The sequence below is a fragment of the Hyposmocoma kahamanoa genome, unplaced genomic scaffold (genome assembly GCF_003589595.1).
Source record: "Hyposmocoma kahamanoa isolate Upper Pololo Valley unplaced genomic scaffold, ASM358959v1 63, whole genome shotgun sequence".
Classification (NCBI taxonomy): Eukaryota; Metazoa; Arthropoda; class Insecta; order Lepidoptera; family Cosmopterigidae; genus Hyposmocoma; species Hyposmocoma kahamanoa.
The window spans coordinates 311,045-333,473 of NW_020653851.1; the positions used below are offsets into that span (position 1 = coordinate 311,045).

The 22,429-nt window shown below is 36.6% G+C and overlaps 2 protein-coding genes across 7 annotated transcripts in view; one reads left to right on the top strand and one right to left on the bottom strand.

The window, feature by feature from the left end:
- The window catches only part of LOC113230082 (adenosine monophosphate-protein transferase Fic), an 8,401-nt gene extending 4,462 nt beyond the window's left edge, over positions 1 to 3,939 (top strand). The window contains exon 3 of one of the 3 annotated variants that reach the window (XM_026463833.1): positions 1,875 to 3,939. In XM_026463833.1, coding sequence (XP_026319618.1) covers positions 1,875 to 2,028 — 154 coding nt within the window. In that variant the 3' untranslated portion in view covers positions 2,029 to 3,939. Of the gene's footprint in view, positions 1 to 47; positions 133 to 1,866 lie in introns of those variants that run through there. The other 2 variants (XM_026463835.1, XM_026463834.1) reach the window with 2 other exon arrangements.
- Positions 3,940 to 8,562: 4,623 nt separating this feature from the next.
- The window catches only part of LOC113230556 (kinesin-like protein KIF2A), a 96,294-nt gene continuing 82,427 nt past the window's right edge, over positions 8,563 to 22,429 (bottom strand). For all 4 annotated transcript variants that reach the window (XM_026464559.1, XM_026464560.1, XM_026464562.1 and 1 more), the window contains 9 exons: positions 22,243 to 22,388; positions 21,566 to 21,677; positions 21,158 to 21,292; positions 20,672 to 20,827; positions 19,627 to 19,780; positions 18,545 to 18,770; positions 17,329 to 17,446; positions 16,506 to 16,680; positions 8,563 to 12,657 (listed from right to left, as the gene is read on the bottom strand). In XM_026464559.1, coding sequence (XP_026320344.1) covers positions 12,509 to 12,657; positions 16,506 to 16,680; positions 17,329 to 17,446; positions 18,545 to 18,770; positions 19,627 to 19,780; positions 20,672 to 20,827; positions 21,158 to 21,292; positions 21,566 to 21,677; positions 22,243 to 22,388 — 1,371 coding nt within the window. In that variant the 3' untranslated portion in view covers positions 8,563 to 12,508. The remainder of the gene's footprint in view (positions 12,658 to 16,505; positions 16,681 to 17,328; positions 17,447 to 18,544; positions 18,771 to 19,626; positions 19,781 to 20,671; positions 20,828 to 21,157; positions 21,293 to 21,565; positions 21,678 to 22,242; positions 22,389 to 22,429) is intronic.

Here is a 22,429-nt window from a genome sequence, read left to right on the forward strand (position 1 = left end):
TATAAACAAGACTTCTCCATTAACCATCACCCGGTAGGTACCCCACAATATAAAACCACTTGACTTCAATAACTTTATTTCACTTTTATAATCAATGAAATTAACAATATAATTGATCAAACAAACGAACTTAAAAAATGCGTGTGCGCCATCTTTTGTTTGTCTTACTAATTGTTGGGGCTCCAATGGAAATACAAGATCGTTTTAGGATGGTTTTAGGTCTTTCTTTATAATTATTACAATCATAACTCTTTACTATCATGTTACTCTGGTACCCATAGTACAGGGAATTCCCATGCTTGAGACCAGGCATTTGGTATTTGTCTAGCACGTCAAAATAGTTAGATTAAAGAAGTTTTTAAAAATGTTAAAAGTTGTATTATTACATCATATTTATAACGCTTTCTTCCCTGAAGCATTAGCTATTGGTAATTCTGATCATAAAACCCGCACCACAGTGAACGCGCGCGGTATCCCTCAGTTTAGCGTAAATACAGCACTTGTTCACACCACAGTGCACATTGGCATAAATATTTAGTATTGAACCTAACGAAAGCATACAGGCAATTAATAAAGGTGTATTATCTTGTACACGAGCCGATGCAATAAATTACTTCACAGTGCCATTGCAAAATGATTTTGCACGCTTGCGATTGCAATTTTTTACGCTTGCCTACCTGTACCTTAGTGATAGGTACCTATAACGATTTTATTTCAGTAAGAAACCGTAGTCAAGGTAATTACTTTTATTTACATTTACATTACAATACAGAGTCTAAAAACCATCAAACTAGACTCGAAAGATTTAAAGTCAACTGTATGCCATCTGCGATAAGAAAGTCTCGAAGTCCAAAGTGATCTGCTCTTGGCTTAGTTATACCTTAAATTCTTTCTTCAAATAAACGTATTTAAGCAGAATAAAAAATAAACATTGATCATGAAACTACTTTAAAGATAAACGATTATTAAAATATCCAAAAAATTGTTATTTGTATAAATATTATTATAAAATAGTAAATCCTAAACTCTCGTCTGAAGGAAGACCCTTCCCCAGTATAAGGACGTATAAATGGCAACCCATTTATACGTCCAATCCATTTGTATAAATGGGTATACATTTATATGATGGTGATGATGGCGATGATGATCAATATAAATAACAAAGTATTGTTATCCTTCTACCGTTATAATAACCATTGTACATGAAACTGTTAACAATTGTTATTAATATTGTATTTATAATAATGATAATATAAAAGTACTATCTAAACTCTGAGACGAAGTCGAAGGTGAAAATGTAAACAAACAACTGTCACTGTCAAAGTGACATCTCATAGATCATAAACCTTTTTTTCACGTTCGTTTATTAATCCACTCTGCAATAAAGCTCGGCTTTGCACATAAATATTTAAATTATTTCTGAAAATTTGTAAATTATCAATAAAGTGTCTAAATAAAACATAATAAATTGCAATATAAAAAATAATAGTAGACAAAAAAATAATAAATCAACAAACAGCACAAAAACAAAAAAGAGCTTGAACTTAAGATTTAAAATTAACTCTATGCTGCTTGCGATAAGCTTGTTGTACACTTGACTGTACCTTTTATCAAACAATCATAAAAAAATCCTTAACAGGAAATGAAACTATTTTTCCGGATTTAAATTGCGTATATTTGTTTTTTCTTTCAAACAAACCGACGTTTCGGGCCCTTTACAGGTCCCATGGTCACGGTTCACTGAGGTACTACCAAGGTCAAGAAAAGAAAAAACAAATATACGCGATTTAAATCCGGAAAAATAGTTTCATTTCCTATGTGTAACAATCGCGAAAACCTAAGAACTCAAAATCTTTAACTTCACAGATTCATAGCCCAATGCACGGAGAGAACCCTAAATCTATACCTATGGGCGACGAGCGAGTACTCCCATATGGTCCCAGCCATTGGCAACCCAGATGTGCTCATCAGCGAAGGTTTCGACGAGGACCCCCTTTGACACCCACCAGGGGACCCCTCACCGGATAATCAGTTAATTAAATAGGTAAATTTTGGAAGGCTGTGCGTGAATCTTGTTTATTTATTTTACTATTGAATGTATTGATTTGAATGTATGACGTTAGGAATAGAAGACAAAAAAGATGGTTCCATGACTTGTTATCGAAAGTGGGGAAATGTTATGAAGTCCACTTAGCTCACCACAAATTCAAGTATTCAATTTTAAACTTTATTACTAATCAGGTAGGTATATAAAAATTTTAGGAAGATGCATTTATTTCAGCATTTTTTTTATTACAAAAAAATGGCAATGTTTTTTAAATTTACTCGTCATTAGATAAAGAAATTTTTAAATCATGTAACTTCTAAATAAACTTCGCTTACCATATCGCGTAGCTTCCATAGTTTTGTCTACAATAATATTTTGTTTGTTCACTTATTACGTCAATGCTTATTATATTGTAATTTACACAAGTGCTACCTGTGAATATACAGTTATTGTAACGATTTTGAAGGTAATCGAGTCTATACTCATGATTTCCGAATGTGTATATTGTTCCCTTTAAGGAGCTACCACACTTATCAGTACAAAAAGTCCATTTAATAAATACATTTACATCAGCAATTTACATCAGTTTTCTGTACGACAAAAGCCGATACCGTGTTTAATATATATGATAACACCCTTATTATGCATGGACCTGACTTCAATTTGTACTTATTCGGAATTTCATGTTATTTTGTTTATCGTGACGTAAATACCGGCTTAGCGTTAATATTTTAAGTTACGCTTATTGTAATATTAAAAAAAAACAATAGTATATAAAATACATAACGCGATCGTAAAAATATAGAAATGATTATAATTACCCCAAAAATAATTCATATATAGTATTGATATTTGTGTAGCTCCAAAGGCACCTTATGGCGTAATTTTTGTGTGTGTGGGTGTTATTTAATAAATGTGTATCAAAAACTTTAAATCCATTATCCAATTTTAACAAAATCCATTAAATGTAAAGCGATCATTAACACAAACATGACCTAACAATGACTATTTAGTATCGATTTTAATAACACCCATACCAAAAACTGCTTAACATATTAAATATAAGAAGGTTCAACGGAAAATGAATTATATCTGATTACTATGAAAAGTTAATTTTGTGAAAATTGAACTGTATAAATTTTACTATCTAGACATGAGTAATTCAACTCAAATGTCGATTAACCCTTTCTACCTTTCAACGGTTGTATAACATTGTGGACTTATACTTTACAAGTTGTATTTACTAAAAAAAAAACTTATCAGCACGTAGTAACGTAAACGTGTGCTTTATATGTCGCTTTGTCAGCATGCACCAGGTCAAGCCTGCTGATGACGTGTGCCGAAAAGTGAGGTCCGACCATAAGGTACCTTTACCACGAACTGACATTATTTTTTACAAAACCTTAATTGTAAATTTCAACGCTACGTAATATAGGTGTAAATAAGTAAATTATGTTTTTCTGTAACACCGGAACTGTACTTAGGAGAAGATTAACCAAAGATATTATTTTAATGATCAAATTAATTTCTTGGTTCACTCGGAGGCTAGTGCCCAGTGGTGATTATCATTTATTCTATGCAACAATGACGTCATTATATATCTATTTAAAAGATGCAACCACTTGAGTTTCTTACTCACATCTTAAGGGATTTACCTTGCAAATGAGTTGTATTATTTTAAAATTTGTATTATCAAATTTAGATTTTGGGGTCGTGTAGGTTTGTTTCAAATGACAATGTACTTATTTTCTTTTGTCTCCTTTAAATGACATTGGATCCACAGACTGTATAAAATATATTCTCAGACTATGAAGTACAAATTCGAGTTTGGAGTATAAGTTCCCTTTTTAGAAGTACTTTAACAATATTTACAGAATAATGTAATTTTGCAGCACCGTCAGTGACTGACCGTGTTCTAATTTAGTACATTATATGAAACCATGTCAATATACAAAAAGGTCCAATTTTTTAAATGATTTTCAAATTCTGTTTTGTAGTTTTATTGACTGTATAAAAAGTGTAATACGTAATAAATTGGAGATTATTGTGGTTTTATATTATCTCTATATTTGTTTACAAATATTTAAAAAATCCCAAAACAAAATTGGGTATTATTTTTATTACTATTACGAAATAACAGCTTTAGAATGCTTTTAAATATAATATCCATAAGTTTCATCACAGAAAGATTGCAAAGAAAGGGCTTAACTGTTCTATGACGTCATTGTTCTATAGAATAAATGGGAAGTACTCGTGCAGTTGACGGGATATGTATTTATTTTTTTACTATGGAGCAGCATTAGATAAATACTTACTGTAATCGCTTTTGTTTCTCTTACCCACCTTCGGGATTGTTTGTAGTGTGTTATCACACATTATTGTACATCACTGGGATTGTTACTGTGATACTATTGTTTATTTTGAATTTTCTTAATGAAGTAGACTCGTTAAAAAAGATGAGTGTACATGCTACTTTTTTGCTCATGTACCTACAAAGGTGAAGTACAGAATGATACGCACAAATACGCTTGTCTCGAAAGTCTGCCTGAAATGTACGTCTGCATTCAAAACTAACGATTATTCAATTTCTGAAATCCACTAGTAGTTTCCGAAAATATACGAGAATTATATTTCTACGCGGATTTTCAGGGTAACTTTCGAGTTAGACTTGTCAAATATACATTTTGTTAAAATACCTTAATAATAATTGCATGTAAACTTTTCCTCTTTAGCTGGTTGTATTTCGTCGCTTTAATAACAGACAACCCTATCTACACAATTCTTATTTTTCAGGAGGATTAAAAAAAACTACTTTTGAGTAACCTATTTCCGCGGCAAAGTAAAGTAAGCCTTAAGGAAATTATCAAAAAATCTGTATCCATGTAGATAACGTTGCCTGCCATTAATGCGATAATTTGTATGAACGTACACTTACCTACTTAAACATTTTTTTATTCGTGTCCACATTGAAATGTTATTTATTTTAAAGTATTTTGTCATATGGTCTTCCATTTATTTCGCGTACTTCCCTGCATTTCGTTGTACCAGTACAAACTATGTAAATATAAAATGTTATTTTACAAATATAATGTTAAAGAAAATTTTGATGAAATTGCTTGTTTATTATTTCAATCTTGATGCTAGGTTAAATTATCATATCATTTGAGATAACTGTGACCATCATAACCACTTTATAGAGGTGCTCGATGGTCAAAGTCGTCGTAAATGGATGCGAACGACATTCCTAATCGATCTGGTTGTATGAAAAATCGCCAGTCGTCATCGAATCTATTTTGACTATAAGTCTGCAACGTTATAATTATAACTAATTTATTTATTATGAACAATAAGGCCAATACCAAATAGCCTATATAATTTTAAGCAGACATACATCTATGTTTGTGATTTTAAGAGTTCGTCCAGGGAAGAACTGCCACCTTGCCTATTTCTGCAACCAAAAAGTAAGGTCGTTTGTTGGTGGTCATAGTCATTAAGTCAGATCTTTGTCATTTAAAGCACTGTGTGGCACTGCAACGGTTATGGACAGGCGTGTTCACCACCAAGCGCACGACTTGTTCATTCCGTCACATGGTATCTTAAAAAAACGCCAGTTAGCATATTCTACTGCAAAATTTGACTAATCAAAGACAAGGAATCGTGATTTAGTTATTTTTTTCCATCCTCTAAGTTTAGTCCGTTCTAATTGCAAAAAGTAGACTGTTGACAAGTTACCTACACGACGCGAAAGTCTTCGCGCGCAGCCGCCGCCGCGCCGTTATCACGGTTTAACATTCTTATATTAATGGCAAATCTGAATTCTATTTACTATATAATACAACCGCGCGTCGCCGCTTAGACCAAAGACAAACCAGACTCGCCTACGCGCCCGGGACGCTGATTTAAGTTAATACGTAAAAGCTAAATAAATAGAGCGTATTTTGCCATGACAGTTAGATGCACACGGTCGCTGCGCGGAGACCGGGCGGCAGCCGCGCGATGAAATTCGTGTCGAATAAAGGCTCAACTCACACTGGCGCAGCATCGAAGCGTGGCGTAGCGTCTTGTTTTTCAACTACAAAAAGGCGATTGCGAATACGATTCCGTATTTGAAAAACATACATTTGTACCTTAATAATGGGAAAAATAGAGATGAATATGCTATAGGCGAAAAACATGACGCGACGCTTCAGACTCTGCGCCAGTGTGAGTTGAGCCTTAAGGTGTTGTTTGGGACAAAAAAACGAGTAAATGGCGCCTATTCATCTGACTAGTTTCAAAAGGTGGACCATGGTCACACTGGAATAAGAGACGCAAAATTATAGGTATATGTTGGTCAATGGAAAAGCAGCCGTTCTCCCACTAGGCTACCAAGCAATAAAATCAAATAATCAATTTCGATTAATTTATTATAATGTGCGATGTTAAAATATGTTTATTACAATAAAGCATTTCAACTAGACAACTACGACGATCGCTCGCGCTCGCCATGCAACCTCACTTGTCCATTTTAACAGACCTATACAAAACCAGTACATTTCATTCAAGGCAAAACCAGTTACAATATCGATAATATTACAATTATTTAAAAAAAAAATCATAATAACAAAGTAAAAAGAGAGATTTTTCTTTCAGTACAATCGGTGAAGCCACTCTGATACAGAGCACCGATGTTTTTTATTTATTAATTAATAAGCTATCTAATAATATTTTGCCATAGTATACATATTCCCTCGTGTGTTGTGTTAATAGCTAGGACGAAATGAAATATTATAATTAAAAGTATTTCTGAAAGTGAACATCGTGATTGGATCTATTTTAAACACATTACCAGGTAGCACCAGACTCATCAATATTATTTCTATTACAATTTTACAACTAATGGAAGAAGCAATTATTTTGCTGTTCATTTATGAATTTGCAATTCTGCGTTTTCTACAACGGCAATTGTCGAGCTTACACCGGCGATGCAAGAGAAACAATACAAAATAATGCCTTAGAAATGTTACAGATGAAAGGTTCTAACAAAGTCGAATTTTATATCATTCATAAAACAAATTTTCACTTGATGAAGTTAGAGGTTTTAAAAAAAATTGTCTAAATTGATTCTGGTCTAGGTAGCCGAGTTATTGTTGCTCTAGTTCTCATAGCACAGAGTATCCCCTAGATTGAATTGTCTGGCGTATAAAAGTTGTTGCCACAGAAACAAATTCAAAATTACCACACAACCGAGGCAATCATACATATTTATAATATTACCAATATTACAACATAATAAATAAATACAAAACTGAAAACAAATGACTGAGAGAACTTACGATAGCAGTTAGTCTTTTAAGTAGTTTTACTATTTTTTTTAAATAAAAAAAAAGAACAGTTTTACGATTTTTATCATGAGAATGAGTCTAATAATAGTTATTTATAAATTATGGGAGAAAAATCTGCGTATAGAAATTAATCTCACCGACTCACGCTTTAGTCATGTAGTAAGAGGGCCATTCCGACAATAAATCGATTAAAGTCAACACCAAAAGAACTTTTCACGTGCATGTCGAAATAGCTCTCGTAAACGCAATAGCCGAAACGCCGAAGCCACGCCTCGGCAGATCGCTAACAAAAAAAGGCAAAGATTGTCAACCGCCACAGAATTAACAAATACTAAGTGGACCGACTCTTACAACATTCAAAATCACACGAAAATTACATTTCAATGCAGCTGTCCATTGCCGTGAATGGATTTTGTAACTTTCATTAACAAATATAGGTTACCACGAATTTATCCGTTACAGAATCACGTTTGCATCGCACTTTCAATTATAAAGTGACATAATACGAAAAGTGCGTTGGGGAATTTACAAAACAAATAATTAAAAAAATAATTAATCACTTTCATATTATCCAACAGAATTTTGTCAAGTGTTTCTAAAATTACTTTTCGAGTTGTCACTTTTTATAGAGGGTGCGTTATGTATGTCATATTAATACCATAAAACCAGACGGATGTACTGCATCAGGACGCTCCGGGCTTAGCCCTACTAAAAAAGCTACCCTACGTTTCTTAACAAAAGTCACCGTCATTAATTAAAGTTATTAGAAAATTAAATTCCTGGTTACATGTTAATGCCGAGCGTGTTAAAACTGCCGTACTAAAGTAAAATACAACCATGGTCATCTCGAGGACTTGAGGAAATGTTCGTTAGATTTAAACCTCGTTTGTCCATTGTGGAATACCTAAATCTAATTCGAAATAATATAAACAGGTCTTTCGTGTTTTAGATTCACAACCATGCTAGCATCAATATACCAAAACACCCCATGAACGTGCAAGTAAACAGGGCATTGTTTTGACCCCGGTTAATAAAATATTTGCCCATTTAACTATGCTATAGGAATGGCTGTAGTCTGAAATGACATTTTCCAGAAATAACGTTTGGTCGAAATTTCATAACCTCGAAAGTAATTTTGAGAGGAAAATGTTTTTTTTTCTTTTAAACCTAACCGAACCTAATCGTGTCTTTGCGACAAACCTTCCAACATATCCTGAAAGAACAACTGTTTCGTTATAATTCGGTTTTCGGTGTAATGAAATTTCGAACACACGTTATTTCGGACAAAAAAATGTTCGACTTTGTGATAGGTTACCCATGGTCAGGGATCAAAAATGTGAATGAGATATATGCAGAAAGCAATCGAAAGCAGAAGGTAGCCAGCCAGGAATCGTGGTTGTTTCTAACAGGTTATCTGGTCATTATCCAGTCGCAAGAAACTGGTTTTAAAATGGCACGGATGTTTTACTGTCAATACATGACCAGAAACAAATTTCATTTTCGATCATAACGCCTTTAAAATAAGCTATCCAATTGGTGGACCGGGTTTTAAAACAGCTTTGCAATTCGTACCACGTCATGGATCAATGTTAACATAATCAACGAGTAAAGAAAGCACACAAGTAAATCAGTCCGAGACAACTATTTGCTAGCACCATATCACGCCTAATCTCATAGTAAATGGAATGGGAAGCAATCTCAACTTAGAACATCATCAAGGACCAACAATTGTGTCAACCATCCGTCTACAATACACTCGAAAACAGATCGTATAAAAACAATTTAGACTACGTTTGGAACAAAAAGCGCTACTTATTTAAACTGAAGAACAAGCAACAAAAAGTCAAGATTAACATGCAAAATAAACATATCTCAAATTTTAGATGAAATATAGTCACCATTGGATTCAGGGGCTGACACGTCTTTTTTCCAAGGAAGCTTTTCAGGTGTTCATATTAGAAACGAATTATTTTTTAAGAAATGTCTTCATTACGTTACTTGCCTGTCTGTTTGTCTCGATTAACAGAAATTTTCTGGTCGAGTTGGTTCTATCGAAGACGCCAAGTGCGCTCCAGGGCCAAGCTATGAGCTATAAGCTATTAATAAAACAATACTTAGGGTGGTCATAGCGAATAACCACAATTATAAGACACATTCTTAGAACTCACTTTTTAACATACTAACCACTGAATTCAACAATGATAATAATTTAGAATATTATAACAATGTCTAAAACCTGCGATACACACCTTTCGTGTTACGCTTGGATTAAGTTTTAATCGTTCTTGTTTAAAATGAATCATATTCAGCGATGATGACAAGTCAAAATATTATGACAATGTTTATTCTAAAATCTGAGATTCATTACTTTTGCGCCGAGTCTGGGTATTTTTTATGAGCTGTTTTGACCAGACTGGTTGAACACGCTATCATTGTCCTGTCTTCTTCCACCAATAACATAAATTTAAAGATATGTAGAAATAACTTCTATACACTGATTTTAACAACATTTCACAAGGAATCTATCAAATTTAATACTTTTAAGTGTAATTTTGTTTTTAATGTATGTCGTAGCCTTTTCTATTTTTGCACACAGTTATTTTGTACTGAGTAGCAACCAAACGTGCTCTTATTTAAATTTCAATAAAGTCCAGTTTAAAAATACAGCATTTTCTATTTCTTTCTATTCAAAATAGTAACTATTGAATATTTTTTCTTAATGTTAATTATGAGTACACGTAAATTCATTATTCTATCTATAGGAGCTTTGACTACAACTGCACTGGTTAGAGAAAGATGGAGTTGCTCTTTGACAACGAAAAGGGCTCTCTCCGTTGTTTCCATCTTGCTCTATCACATAATATGATCTCATGTCCTCTTTTTACAATATCCGTTAATTCTCACTTGGGCTACGACACTTCACAATGTCGAGTACTTCGAAGAAACATTTAAACAAAAAAATGTCATGGAACATCCCGTCTTTACTCATCACAAAAGTATAAGAACGTCTGCTTGTATCAAGCGTTTTGTGAGATCAATTTAGTCTGGCTTTTCGACTTGTAAAAGGCAATATCTAACATAACGTCACCTTAGAGCGAAAATCTCGTATGTTATGTAATTTTTCAGAACGAAGATAAAAATGTGGTGTAAAATAAAATGTTGTAAACGCAACAACGTACGTAGACCTCTTTCAGATACCATATTACTTTAACAATATATTTGACCGAGAAGTTTATAAGTTTTTCTTCAACAAAAATCAGTAAAAACGAACTACGTAAAAACGCATATGCGTGGTTTTCCCTCTGAGGCGACGATAACTAGAACTGCCGCGCTACCTAACACTGGCAAGTGTCTAAGTTAACTGGTCGTTTGTTCGACAATAAAGACATAAAACTTGAGCTCTAGTCCCGCTCAACACAGCAGCCGCTCCAAAATCTAATAGGCCATGAGTTAAATGCAAAATCACTTATGTTAAAAGAAACATACAATATTAATTCAATCTCGCACCCGTCTTTGTATTAAATCGTTTAAACTCTGTGCACCATTGTTTCGTACACAGTTTTTTAAAGGCATACTGCACTCTGATTTAAAAAAATAATAAATTATTCTAGAAACAGTTATTACAGCAACTTAAATAATAAAACTTTGCTTTGTTTCAGCAAAATCTGAAGGCAAACAAAAATGTAACTTACGCGCATTTACATAAACTACTTAGTAGTAACGTAAAACGTCTTTTAAATTACCAAGATTAATTGCGTTATCGGATCGCTTAAGTATTGTATTTCAACTCATGACGGAGCAGTCTCTGGAAATAGGCTTAAATGGACAAGTGGCTGATCACCGTCCTAACTCAAAATTTATGGCATCCTTAGGCCCGGCGCCCACTGAAGGGACTTGGCAAAGCATTCTGCCTACCCTCACCCCGATACCCGTGTACTTGCACTCGGCGTACCGAAGCATCCCCAGGACTGCAGAGGCATCCCTGAGGTTGCCAGCTCGGCATCCTTATGCATAACCGCAGCTTTATTTTGCAGCTACGATCATTATCATTGAAATTGCAACTATAATGTCATAATGTTAAGGTATATTACTTTTTTTTAAATATTAAGTGACGGGACGGACAAATCGTGCACCTGATGGTAAGCTACACGCCTATCCGTAACAGTTGCAGCGCCACTCAAGAGCTTTCAATCGCAAAGATCTGAGGAGCAGTTGCATTGCGCCCGTCACCCTGAGACGCACATATGTTGACAAGTCCCACCGACATTACTGCTTGGCAGCAGACATAGGTAACTAGTCCTGTCAGTCAGTGGGAGTCGGGTCTTAGTGGCCTAGCGCTTAGCATCACGGACGCTTGGCATTAAAATCCCGGATGCGATTCCAGGTACGACTAATTTGTAAATTTTGTTAATCTGGTACTCTCGTTTGGGACCAGGTAATAAAAAAAACTGTGTACGAAACGAAGCAAAAATCCACAGACAACAAACTCATGTACAAACAGCGAATTATTTTGTTGAACCCAGTGCAATGAATTCGGGCGTTTGTGCTTTAACACCTCTAAAACAGTCTCTCATTTCACGGCGGCACAGTTTAGTACACCAAGCTTGTCATTACACAACCTGTCACAACACATCACGACTTGTCACAGCATGTGGCGAATTGACGGAATTAATAAGCGAAAAATCAAAGTAGGCCAGCTACAATATTTTCGCTCGATAACAAATACTGTTTGCGCTTGTCGCGCTCGTTTTCATGTTGTGAATACCGTCATTCAGTTCAACTGGTCAATTACGATACGTAGCGTCGTTGATTTTAAGTCTAAACTAGTTACGTTTTCTAGAGATCTTTTCGTGAACTACGTAACTTTTATTAGACGTCATTATTTTGACAATTAATAAGATGGATTTACATAACAGTCCAACCGCCCATGACACATAAACAAAGACATTTAAAAAAAAACTTTTGTCTTTGTTTTGTAACTGTTCATAATTTAAAATCTTTATAATTAGAATTACAAATACACTTTAGACAACACAAAGACGCCACGTACGCGTACGACAGGCATTTATCGACAAATGCAACAGTGACACAGACAGGCATGGGGTTGTAGCGTAGTCTACGTAGAAACGAGCGGAGGCTAGTGATGCCTCACTGGCGGGGGCTGGATACGCCGAGAGATATGCTCCTCTTGCTGCATCTTGGTACGAAATTCGGCTACGAGATCTCGTGACTGGTTCAATACGGCTAATTGTTCGTTCAGGAGTTCCTCCCATTGCGTCGCGTACGCTGCAATAAAAACCAAGGTTGCAATTCTGAAAGTTTTATATAGTGAAAATTTTAATATGTTACAAAGTGATGAAAGTAAATTAAAGAGTGACAAGGTACTTTCGACTCTGGTACAGCGATGCTAGAATTTATTTTTAAACCTCCCTACGTGGCGAGCATATAAATCCAAAATGTTAGTTTTTTTAATATAAAGGAGCTATAGACGGCGAATCTGAATATCTATAAAGCAAGCAAGCAAGTAACGCCGTTTTCCCTTGCACAACGATAAAGGTCGACCACGTAACCGGTACCTTGTATAGTTGGCGAGATATTATTTGCAACGATTCGTCTTATCGCTTCATATCTTTAGAATACAATAGGACCAAAAACCATCTGTATAGAGGAAACAATATATTTTAGGCACTTTTACGCATTGACACTTATTCTAAACATGATAACCTTTATGAGGGATTAACTTTGTTAGATTTAGTAAGAAAAGAATCGGCAGTCCATATTTTACGAAGTACCTACAGTTAAAAAAAACGATCTGATGAGAAAAGAAATCATTCAAAACTAGAATTCAGAAAAAACATTTAACGCATGACCCGTACGATGGAACAAAATCGTTAAATCCACGTACGCTTTGAGGTAAATAAGTGTTAATGGTTTTATTACTATATACTATACTATACTACTATACTATATAGTAGTAGAAAGGATAAGCCGTTCCAAGAGACAACATTCATTGGTGCAAATAATATTTTTTCAACTATACAAAAATGCTTCTTGAATGGATTTCAAAAAATAATTGGGACTTTATACATATAGGTATAGATTTTGGAATGATCGAATAATTTAGATTACAAAGCCAATACATTCCCTTTCATGCCTATGAGCGGTAGCAGTGGCATTAACGTTTCAAAGGTATGGAGCAGCGAATGATTTACACGTGGCTTACTATACGCGGATTTTCAATTAGAGATAATAAACTGAAGCTTGGTGGGATGCTAGTTTAAAACTCACTCAATGTGTCGTTAAGGTAAATAATATATCATTGAATTTAAAAATCAATAATTTGGTAACACACAGCTTAGAAAAGTATGAATATTGGTATTTTTCTGTTCCTCTTCATATTCGTTATCCATGTCGTGCGCGTGATGGTAAGTTGCAGTGCCAATCAGAGCTTTTAATCGCCTGGAAGGCACTGCCACTGCGAAGTGTCAATGAAATATTATTAAGCGAATTTTTTATAGAGTCAAAAATCTTGACTTAGTTTGCCTCTGTCAAAAATCTTGAACGTTTCTATTGAAATAATTCTATTTCAGTGGTTTCTTTGAGAACTGGGCCAAACATCGCTATTCAATAGACTTGGCAACATTATTTTTCAAAATGACATTATAGTCCATTTCACATAGGGTGGGTACTGCGACATTTCACATTCTCACGTTGCAATACTATTTTTAAGTTATCTCTCAACCAGCCACCAAAAAGAAATAGTAAATTTGTTATAATATACCAAAAACAAACAATATTTGTCGGAGTTGTGATTTTAAATAAAAATTTCAGTATATTAAGTAGATAGGAACGGAAATGACAATAATAAAAATAAATTACCCCAACTACTTGATGCGGAAAACGGAATATTTTTCCAAAGAGAAAGACGCCATAGAATCGATAAATCGAATCGGCATCAATACGAGTGCATACACCTTGTATGCGGGTCGATTTCTTTAGTTTTGAGTTTCGCATAACGTTTTGGAGTAATTACATTGACTTACAAATAAATGGACGACGGGTCTAATACAAAAACCACGAAAAAAATGTCCCAAGTCAACCTATTCGAAATTTAAATTGTTATGTCATCGCAGTATCGCGCTGTCCGTAGAACAAATGAAGACTAAAGCGGAGTGTCGCGCTCTGTATACGATTTTAGCGCCTTACAAGTGCGGACACTTTTTAGCGCGGACCCGACGTCCATATAATTGTAAGTCAATGAGTAATTATTAAAATTTCATTTCGTTGCTGTTGATTTTAGGCTTTGTTGTGGACGTTTTGTTGGGTTTTTTATTTCTTATTTTGTTTATTATTTATTCTTAAATTATTGGTTCTAAAGCGATTCCCTCTCCGTTACAATTTATCTCGATAAGATATTCAAATTTTTTTTATATAGATTTTAAGACTTTCGTGGTTATTCACTAAATGATTATCACTAGTATCAGATTTCTTACCACGGTATGACTTCTTTTTATTTTCCCGATATTTCGGAACGGTTGCACGCTCCATGGTCACGGGTTGACTGGACGGCGGCAGATGACAGCTTTATGAGCAGACATATCTGTCTACCCTCTTGCGCTGTCGACGACTACCTTCATCGCGATTTGTAGTGGCGTTACCATTGTCACTCACTTTTTTCACACAAACCACACTCACTGTATCCACACGCGTTCAGTTTCGCAAGAAGTCATACCGTGGTAAGAAACCTGATACTAGTGATAATCATTTAATTTTTTTTTAATTCGATTTTAAGTCACTACATCCCTAGAACCGTCAAATCTCAAACGTCACGTTACCTATACTATGTGGAAATAACTATAGTAGCTGTAAGTTTGTTATATCTAATTAAAAATTCGACTAGTATACTACTACGCAGTAGCGATTGATTGGTTGTGATAACGTGACGCGAGTGGAAAGATAAGACAGACGGTAGCTGTATGTAAAAGATTACTAGAAAACAAAAAGTACAAAGAACCACTTGACATCAAAATTATGGACCGTTCCACAAGACCTTTATGAAAATAAAAATGAAGCCTTATAAAAAAAGTGCCAGTAGCAAGGCATGGATATTCTTAAAAGTGAATCTGGCTCAAATCTGTGTGCTACGGTGTATATGTATTAACGGCATAATATTGTATTGACCCGTGCACTAATGATTTAACCACATAAATAACTAACGAAAACACCGAAATTAGCAGACAATGGCTGAAACGGTTATTTCTAAAAACAAACAAGAAAGTCGCTATTATCATTTTCAACAAACACTAAGAATAACGCACTCTTAGCCATTATACTTGAAGTGCGTCAAACGACAGACTACCGCGCTGCTGTCGGCAGCAGTCCGAACGAAAAATATAAGAAAATTAAATACAAAAACCGAAGTGGCACAAGTGTTACTTAGTTCGAAATATAGTGTGTCATACGTTGGAGACAAACTTGGAAGACTGGAAACTATTGTCGTATTACAGTTTTTCATTTCGGTCGTTGATTAATATAAATTCGAAGATCAAGTAGTCAGTTAAACCTTTAAAACGCGAAAAAATTATTTCTAATGTTGAAAGTTTAGAGTTTAAAATAAACAATGATTTTCTTGAATGTCACGTGCACTTGACGCGGCTAACCCGTCGCGTTTGATCTATTTGTTACTTCCTATAGATTCAGTAAGCCACAGAACCGAATGAACGTTACATAGCGGTGAAATGCATGAATTGCTTCGCCGGCAAGTGCGGGTGATTCTGACCTATCATCCTGCGGGTCTTAACCCTGCCCGTGGCGGAGTGCTGACCCCGAAGCCGCTTGCAGCGCCACGGCCACGCGCCTGCAACCGCCACACAACACACACGTGCCATACACAAAGCCATACACAAGCACACAACACAGGGCCTCCAACCTACTCGCCTTTGCAGATAAAGTACGTACAGAAAGCATTACCAGGAGACAAGCACGCTACATACATGCAATACGGTAAAACGCGTTTTGTGTATTATTTTCGTGTCATTAAAGAATTGGACGAGTACTTCAAAAGTGTGTTTAAAATCGTTCAACTACTCGGGAGAACAGCAACAAGCACAACAGGTTACGGAGGTGGCACTGACCGTCCTGGTCGTAGTCGACGTCGCGCGTCATGGCCAGCAGCTGGTTGCAGCGCTGCAGCGCGTGTTGCAGGTAATCCGAGATGGCCTTGTGATTGTCCAGCACCTCCTCCTCGGCGCGCTGCAGCTCGTCAATGGCCTCGTGGAACGTGTACATCTCCGCCGACATGTCGCCCTCCTGGTACAGGGAGACCATTTTCGCTTACCACATCAAAATCGGACCACATCTCTTAAATTTATTACGCCTTTCTTCTATAGTTTTATTTTATATCTACATTTATAAATCTTGTTTTACTAGCACTATACTATTCGTAAGGTTGAAGTATTTAACCTGTTTATGGAAAGTACTGAAATAGGGTACTACTTCACACACACAAAAATGACACTATTTTTTTTGTGCCATAGCGCTTACTTTGATTCACACACTTCACTGTGGAAAAGCAGTAGGCGGCAATTATGCAGAATGCACTTGCAAATCCCACTGTAAAACGCCTTGTTGGTTCTCTGAGATCCATATATCAATACGTACCCTGTACTATCATATTCTGATTTTTAATTTTTCGTAATATAAAGTAACTTTCTCAAAGACGCTCGGAATGACGCTGATCATTGAGATGATGAGATGAGACGCTGGTCATTTATGAACCGCGCGACATCTTCCCAGCGAATGGCCGCGAAGTTGGTATGAAAATTCATTACAATCCAGTGCTTTTATTATTGCCTCACATTGTTTGAGAAAAGCACTATATACGCCTCGGCGGCAACTATGCGTGTCATGTACTAGATCGTTAGTCTCCCACGACTTAAAAGAAGGGCGGGGCCGTACGTTGAGCGAGCGCAGCTGCGCCAGGTCGTCGTGCACGGGCTGCATGTCGACGTCGTGCGCGTCGGCCGACGGCGACTCGGCGCGCGGCCGCGCGTCCGACGTGCCCAGCTCCTTCACCCTGCACAACACGGGACGACGAAAAAGATGACAGACAATTAAGTTACTTCAGATGTGACCCTATAATCTTAAATAGATTAATTCGTATTGAATAAGTTTTACAAATGGTAATTATTAAATTCGAGTACTTCGATTCAGCCAGCACACAGAAACATGGATAACAATTCATCTTATTGTATTTACTGCAGCTTCTTCTAGCTGCTACAAATTATAAAAAATGCGATTTTTTTTTTAATAACTAATTCTCAATTACTTTGGGTTACAATTACTGTTGCGACAATTTTCCGAAAAATATCAAATAGTGAACATTTTTTCCGGGAAAATTCCCGAAAAATTGGAAAAGTATGATTTCGAAGGCTTATATTATGTTCTACGCTTAGAAATATCTTTTGAAGTTTTATTTAGTGTGAATTTTAAAATAAACTTGTATAGATAAAAGCCGCTTAGAGAAATACGAGATTTAAAATGATTTCACAACAGCGAAAAACCCTCCAACAACGAAACCACCACCATCTCTTTTGCTGGCTCCATCGTTTTCATTCAATAACTTCAATTTTTGACAGGTGTCAACGTCGAATGTGAAAAAATAAAGTAAAAATATGATTTTTCTAAAATTTACATTTTTCCATGATCCAACAATAGGTACAACCCATAACAATAAAATGGCAATACTAGCAGCAGTGACGAACATATGTAACTGGCGAACTCTTTTCTTATTGAAAAATCTATGTATTTACGTAATATATTTATATATTTTTTAACGACGCGTTACCCCGTCACAATGGAGTTAGAGACTGTATGCACCACGTTTTTTAAAACCCCTGAGCTGTTCATAGATACACTACATACAATCGTTACAGCCGTCACGTTGTAGCGGTGCAAACGTCGTCCTTTGGACAACCACTGACAAACAAAGCGCCGTGTAAAAAGAGCTTGAGGTCAAGATTAAAAACGTAATTATTTCTTTTTAAAACTGCATATCACTCCCGAGATGTAACTAACAATTATAACGAAATTTTCACAAAATTTGAAATCCGAGAGGGATTTCTTTCCCGGCAAGCTTCTCAATTTTCGTCTAGGGCAAGTAGAAGGAACGGACCTGTCGGCGTAACGCAGCGTGTTGAGCGAGTGCTCGCACGAAGACATGGCGGGCGAGATCATGGCGATCATGCAGGTGCGCGACTTCTCGCCGATGAAGGAGTCGCGCAGCACCTGCGTGAGCTTGGACACGCGGAACGGCAGGTGGTTGTTGCCCTTCATGCCCAGCGCGCGGATGCACTCCTTCAGCGCCAGCAGGGACTTGTTGATCTCCGCGCTCTCCATCCCTGCAACGCGCCAGTAGGTTGTCGTTCTCCTCTCTCCCCTCTTTTGTTGTAGACAATGTGTGGTACAACACTAGGTTAATTGGTAAGATGGCTCCGCTCCTTTTCAGAGGCTTGTTTACGTAAACGTAAAAATAAATGTGTTATTATAATATAGTCTCTACATTTAAAAAGACTAGCATTTCATTGACCGACAACATTACAGATAGCTATCCACATGTTGATTTCTGCGGTGTTACCATTGCCACTCACGTTTTTTATCGTGTCGTTTACGTTATCATATAATACGAGTCAGTACAGTCAATTCGTGGATTTTTTGATCGCCTATATATCGTCCCTTTTCAATCATCTTAACTACATGGATGCGTCTATATTTAAATGTCTATAGGCTAGAGTGAACATACTTCATAAGTACAGGGACTTCTGAAATGACCGATTTGACGATCCGACATCAATGGCTTTCTAGAGAGCGGCTTATCTCCAAAAATATTATAAATAATTAAAAGTCTAACTTTTTTTAAGAACAAGTCGTGCGTCTGATGGTAAGGTACACGCCTGTCCGTAACAATTGCAGTGCCACTCAGAGCTTTCACGTCACCTTGAGACATAAGTTGACAAGTCCCATGTGACTGTAATTGCACCAGCAATCTTACCCTCCAAAACCGGAATACAGTAATGCTGACATCACTGCTTGGCGGCGGAAATAGGTAAGGTGGCAGAACTTCCCTGGACGAACTCTTTCACAAGGAGCTCTACTGCTACTAATAAGTCACGTCAGGTGACAGTGTTTTAACCAATTAAACGCTCGGTATGTTATTCGCAATGAGTGCCCCTTGAATGGTATTGGCGAAGTACTGACTGGTCTGGCGGTTGGCGGAGGAGGTGTCGGCGCCGCGCTCGTTGCCGGCCAGGTCGATCAGGGAGAACTTGCCGTGCACGCGGTGCATGCCCGGCGACCGCACCACGATCTGGAACACGGCGTGCGACCGCGACGAGTTCGAATTCGCCGACGTCTGCCGCACGCCACAGGACACGCCATTACAACGCAATCTTCGCGTACAATACTACATCTCGAATACAATGTCACCTACACACACTTTAATGAGCATGTAGGGGTACCTACCGTTGTGAATGAACCTACCACATGCGTGACACGTTTTGTTTTGTAAGCGCATTCTTTAGTACCAAGTGCGGTCAGGAAACTTTCGTGAACTGATTTATGACGTCATAACCAAACCATCTTACAAGCATTTACCGAAAGTTGACTTTTTCTTTTAGTAACGGTATTGACTTCAACGTGCGATATACTTTGGATTCCCATTGAGGTAGCCAGAGACTACCGGTAGCCTCTTAGCACGTTACTGACAAACCTCTCTGGCTTCACTTGCATTCATCAATTCTGTCATACAAGCCCTCCTATTCATCTCACTCTGAACCCGAGCTTTTTTAAGAACAGTAAACATTAATGGCCGTCTCTTCCAAATTTACCTTCGACGTTGGCTCTTATCTCTGTGGTCACTCTTCTTTCACTAATTTAAATTTAAAAAAACATTCTTAGCAGGTAGTACTTTTACACCTTAGCAGAATTTTTGATGTTTGTTAATTGTTTTTTTCTTGTAATTTTATTCTTCATCGTAATTATGATTTCGTAAAGAAATATTTGACAATTAGTAATTGTAGTAAATATTTCGACAATGTGCATATTTGCAAGCCAACTACGGCAAAATAAGTTGGATTTATTTACAATAAGAACCAACAGAACCTTATTTCGACAAATAAATTATTCAATGATTAGCCATGTTTAGGCTATCTCCGCTGATAAATGAATTACAGTGCTGAATGTTTTATGTCAGTTTTCTTATAAATAAGGTCCAATTTAAATAGGCGCTGGAGCGACCACTAACCTGCCCCGAAGTGCGCGCCTGGTTCCCGTGTTGAATGAGCTTCAGCACTTCATCGACGTTGTCGACGACCTTCTCGGTGAGTCCCACGATCTGCACCTGCTGCTTGCCGTCTTCCAGCACTCGCAACTTCGCCTTATCCGCCAGTAAGTCGAATACCTTTGCCAAAAGCTCATTATTTATTCACGTGACACAATAAGCAAAAACTGCTTGCTAATTTTGAAGTGTTGCAAGAAAGGATGATTCACTTTCGATTGAATGTTATTGTTTGCCAAAAGAAGTCAAAGCGCTATAAAATTTACATATTCTGTTAGAAATGTCTCAGCCATCAGTCTTTTTCCGGTTTGCTTTCGACATTTCAACATCGTTCCAATTTTCGCAACGAATTTTGTATCACTCGCGCTTCTTAAATTCCAATGTTATATGCTTTTATAATCTAGTTCCGGTCTGCACTTCTAAGAATTATAAATTTCCGTTTCATGAGCGCACCTTTCCGGAGTAGATTTCGAAGAATGAAGCGGACACTATGAGGTTGAGCGGCTTGTACTTGGCTGACTTGAGGTAGGCGAACACGTCGCGGGCAGCCATCGCGTAGATGCCCTTCTTGCAGTCCTGCGTCTTGCCCTGCCGATCGAACAAGCAAATTCATAATGTATACTACAATACAACAGAATGCAATAAAGGTTATTTTTTCTTTATTATTGACAAACTTCTTTCTTAACTAAACTTCTGTAATATACATAAAACAAGTACCTATTGCACCGTATTCCGATAGATAAATAAACTGATTGATTGAACGTGTTAGGCTATCACCGCAGTTAGATAGATAGATAGATTACCATCCTCAATGTTGAATGGAATGAATATAAAAGAAATTGTTACGGTGTTAGTGTTTACCTGGAAGTCGCCGCCCATGGTGTGCGTCTTGCCCGACCCGGTCTGTCCGTAGGCGAAGCACGTGGCCATGCCGCCCTCGAATATCGTCTGCACTAAGGGCTTTGCCGTGTATCTGGACAATAAAAACGACCAATTATAACATCTAGATCTTTAAAGAGAAATTGGTGTGTAGCGTAACATAGCGCGATAATATAAAATCCCGGAATCCCGGAGTCATGTCCATATTAAACATAACGTTTGAGGTCATTGACCCAAAACAACTCAACTAGCGCTTCTCTTTTTTTTTTTCGAATTAAAAACTTTGAACCTTTTTCTTTAGACCATAAATTACTGTAAAGGTAAATATTGTGTGAATTGATGACAAATAATATTTACAAATAACATTATTACTAAGTTATTATTTTATAAAAGAAAATTCGTATGATATTTGGAACCTCTATTTCAAAGTTTTTTAAAGCGCAAGCCTTTGAAATAGATTAAGTATGTAAAGATAGAAATTTTTCATTTAATCTTTTGTGAATACTATGAGTAAAAAAAACGTTATATTACATAGGTAGTAAATATAGTTGTGAATTATGTTACATTTATTTATTAATTGCTGTGATTGTATGGCACAGTGTTCTTTTGAAAGAATTCAGCAGTAGAATTGTAGTTAGAATTAAATTTTCAAAACTCACTTGTAAACTACTTCATTGGTGCAGGAGTCATCGAAGGCGTAGTCGAAGCGGAACTTCTGGTTCTCGAGGTACTTGGTCAGGTCCACTTTGTTCTTAGGCTCGTGCACGATCATCTGGTCTCTAGTCGGCACGCTTATCACATCTACCTGTAACACATTATATTCGATGCATGAAGTTCAGTCAATGT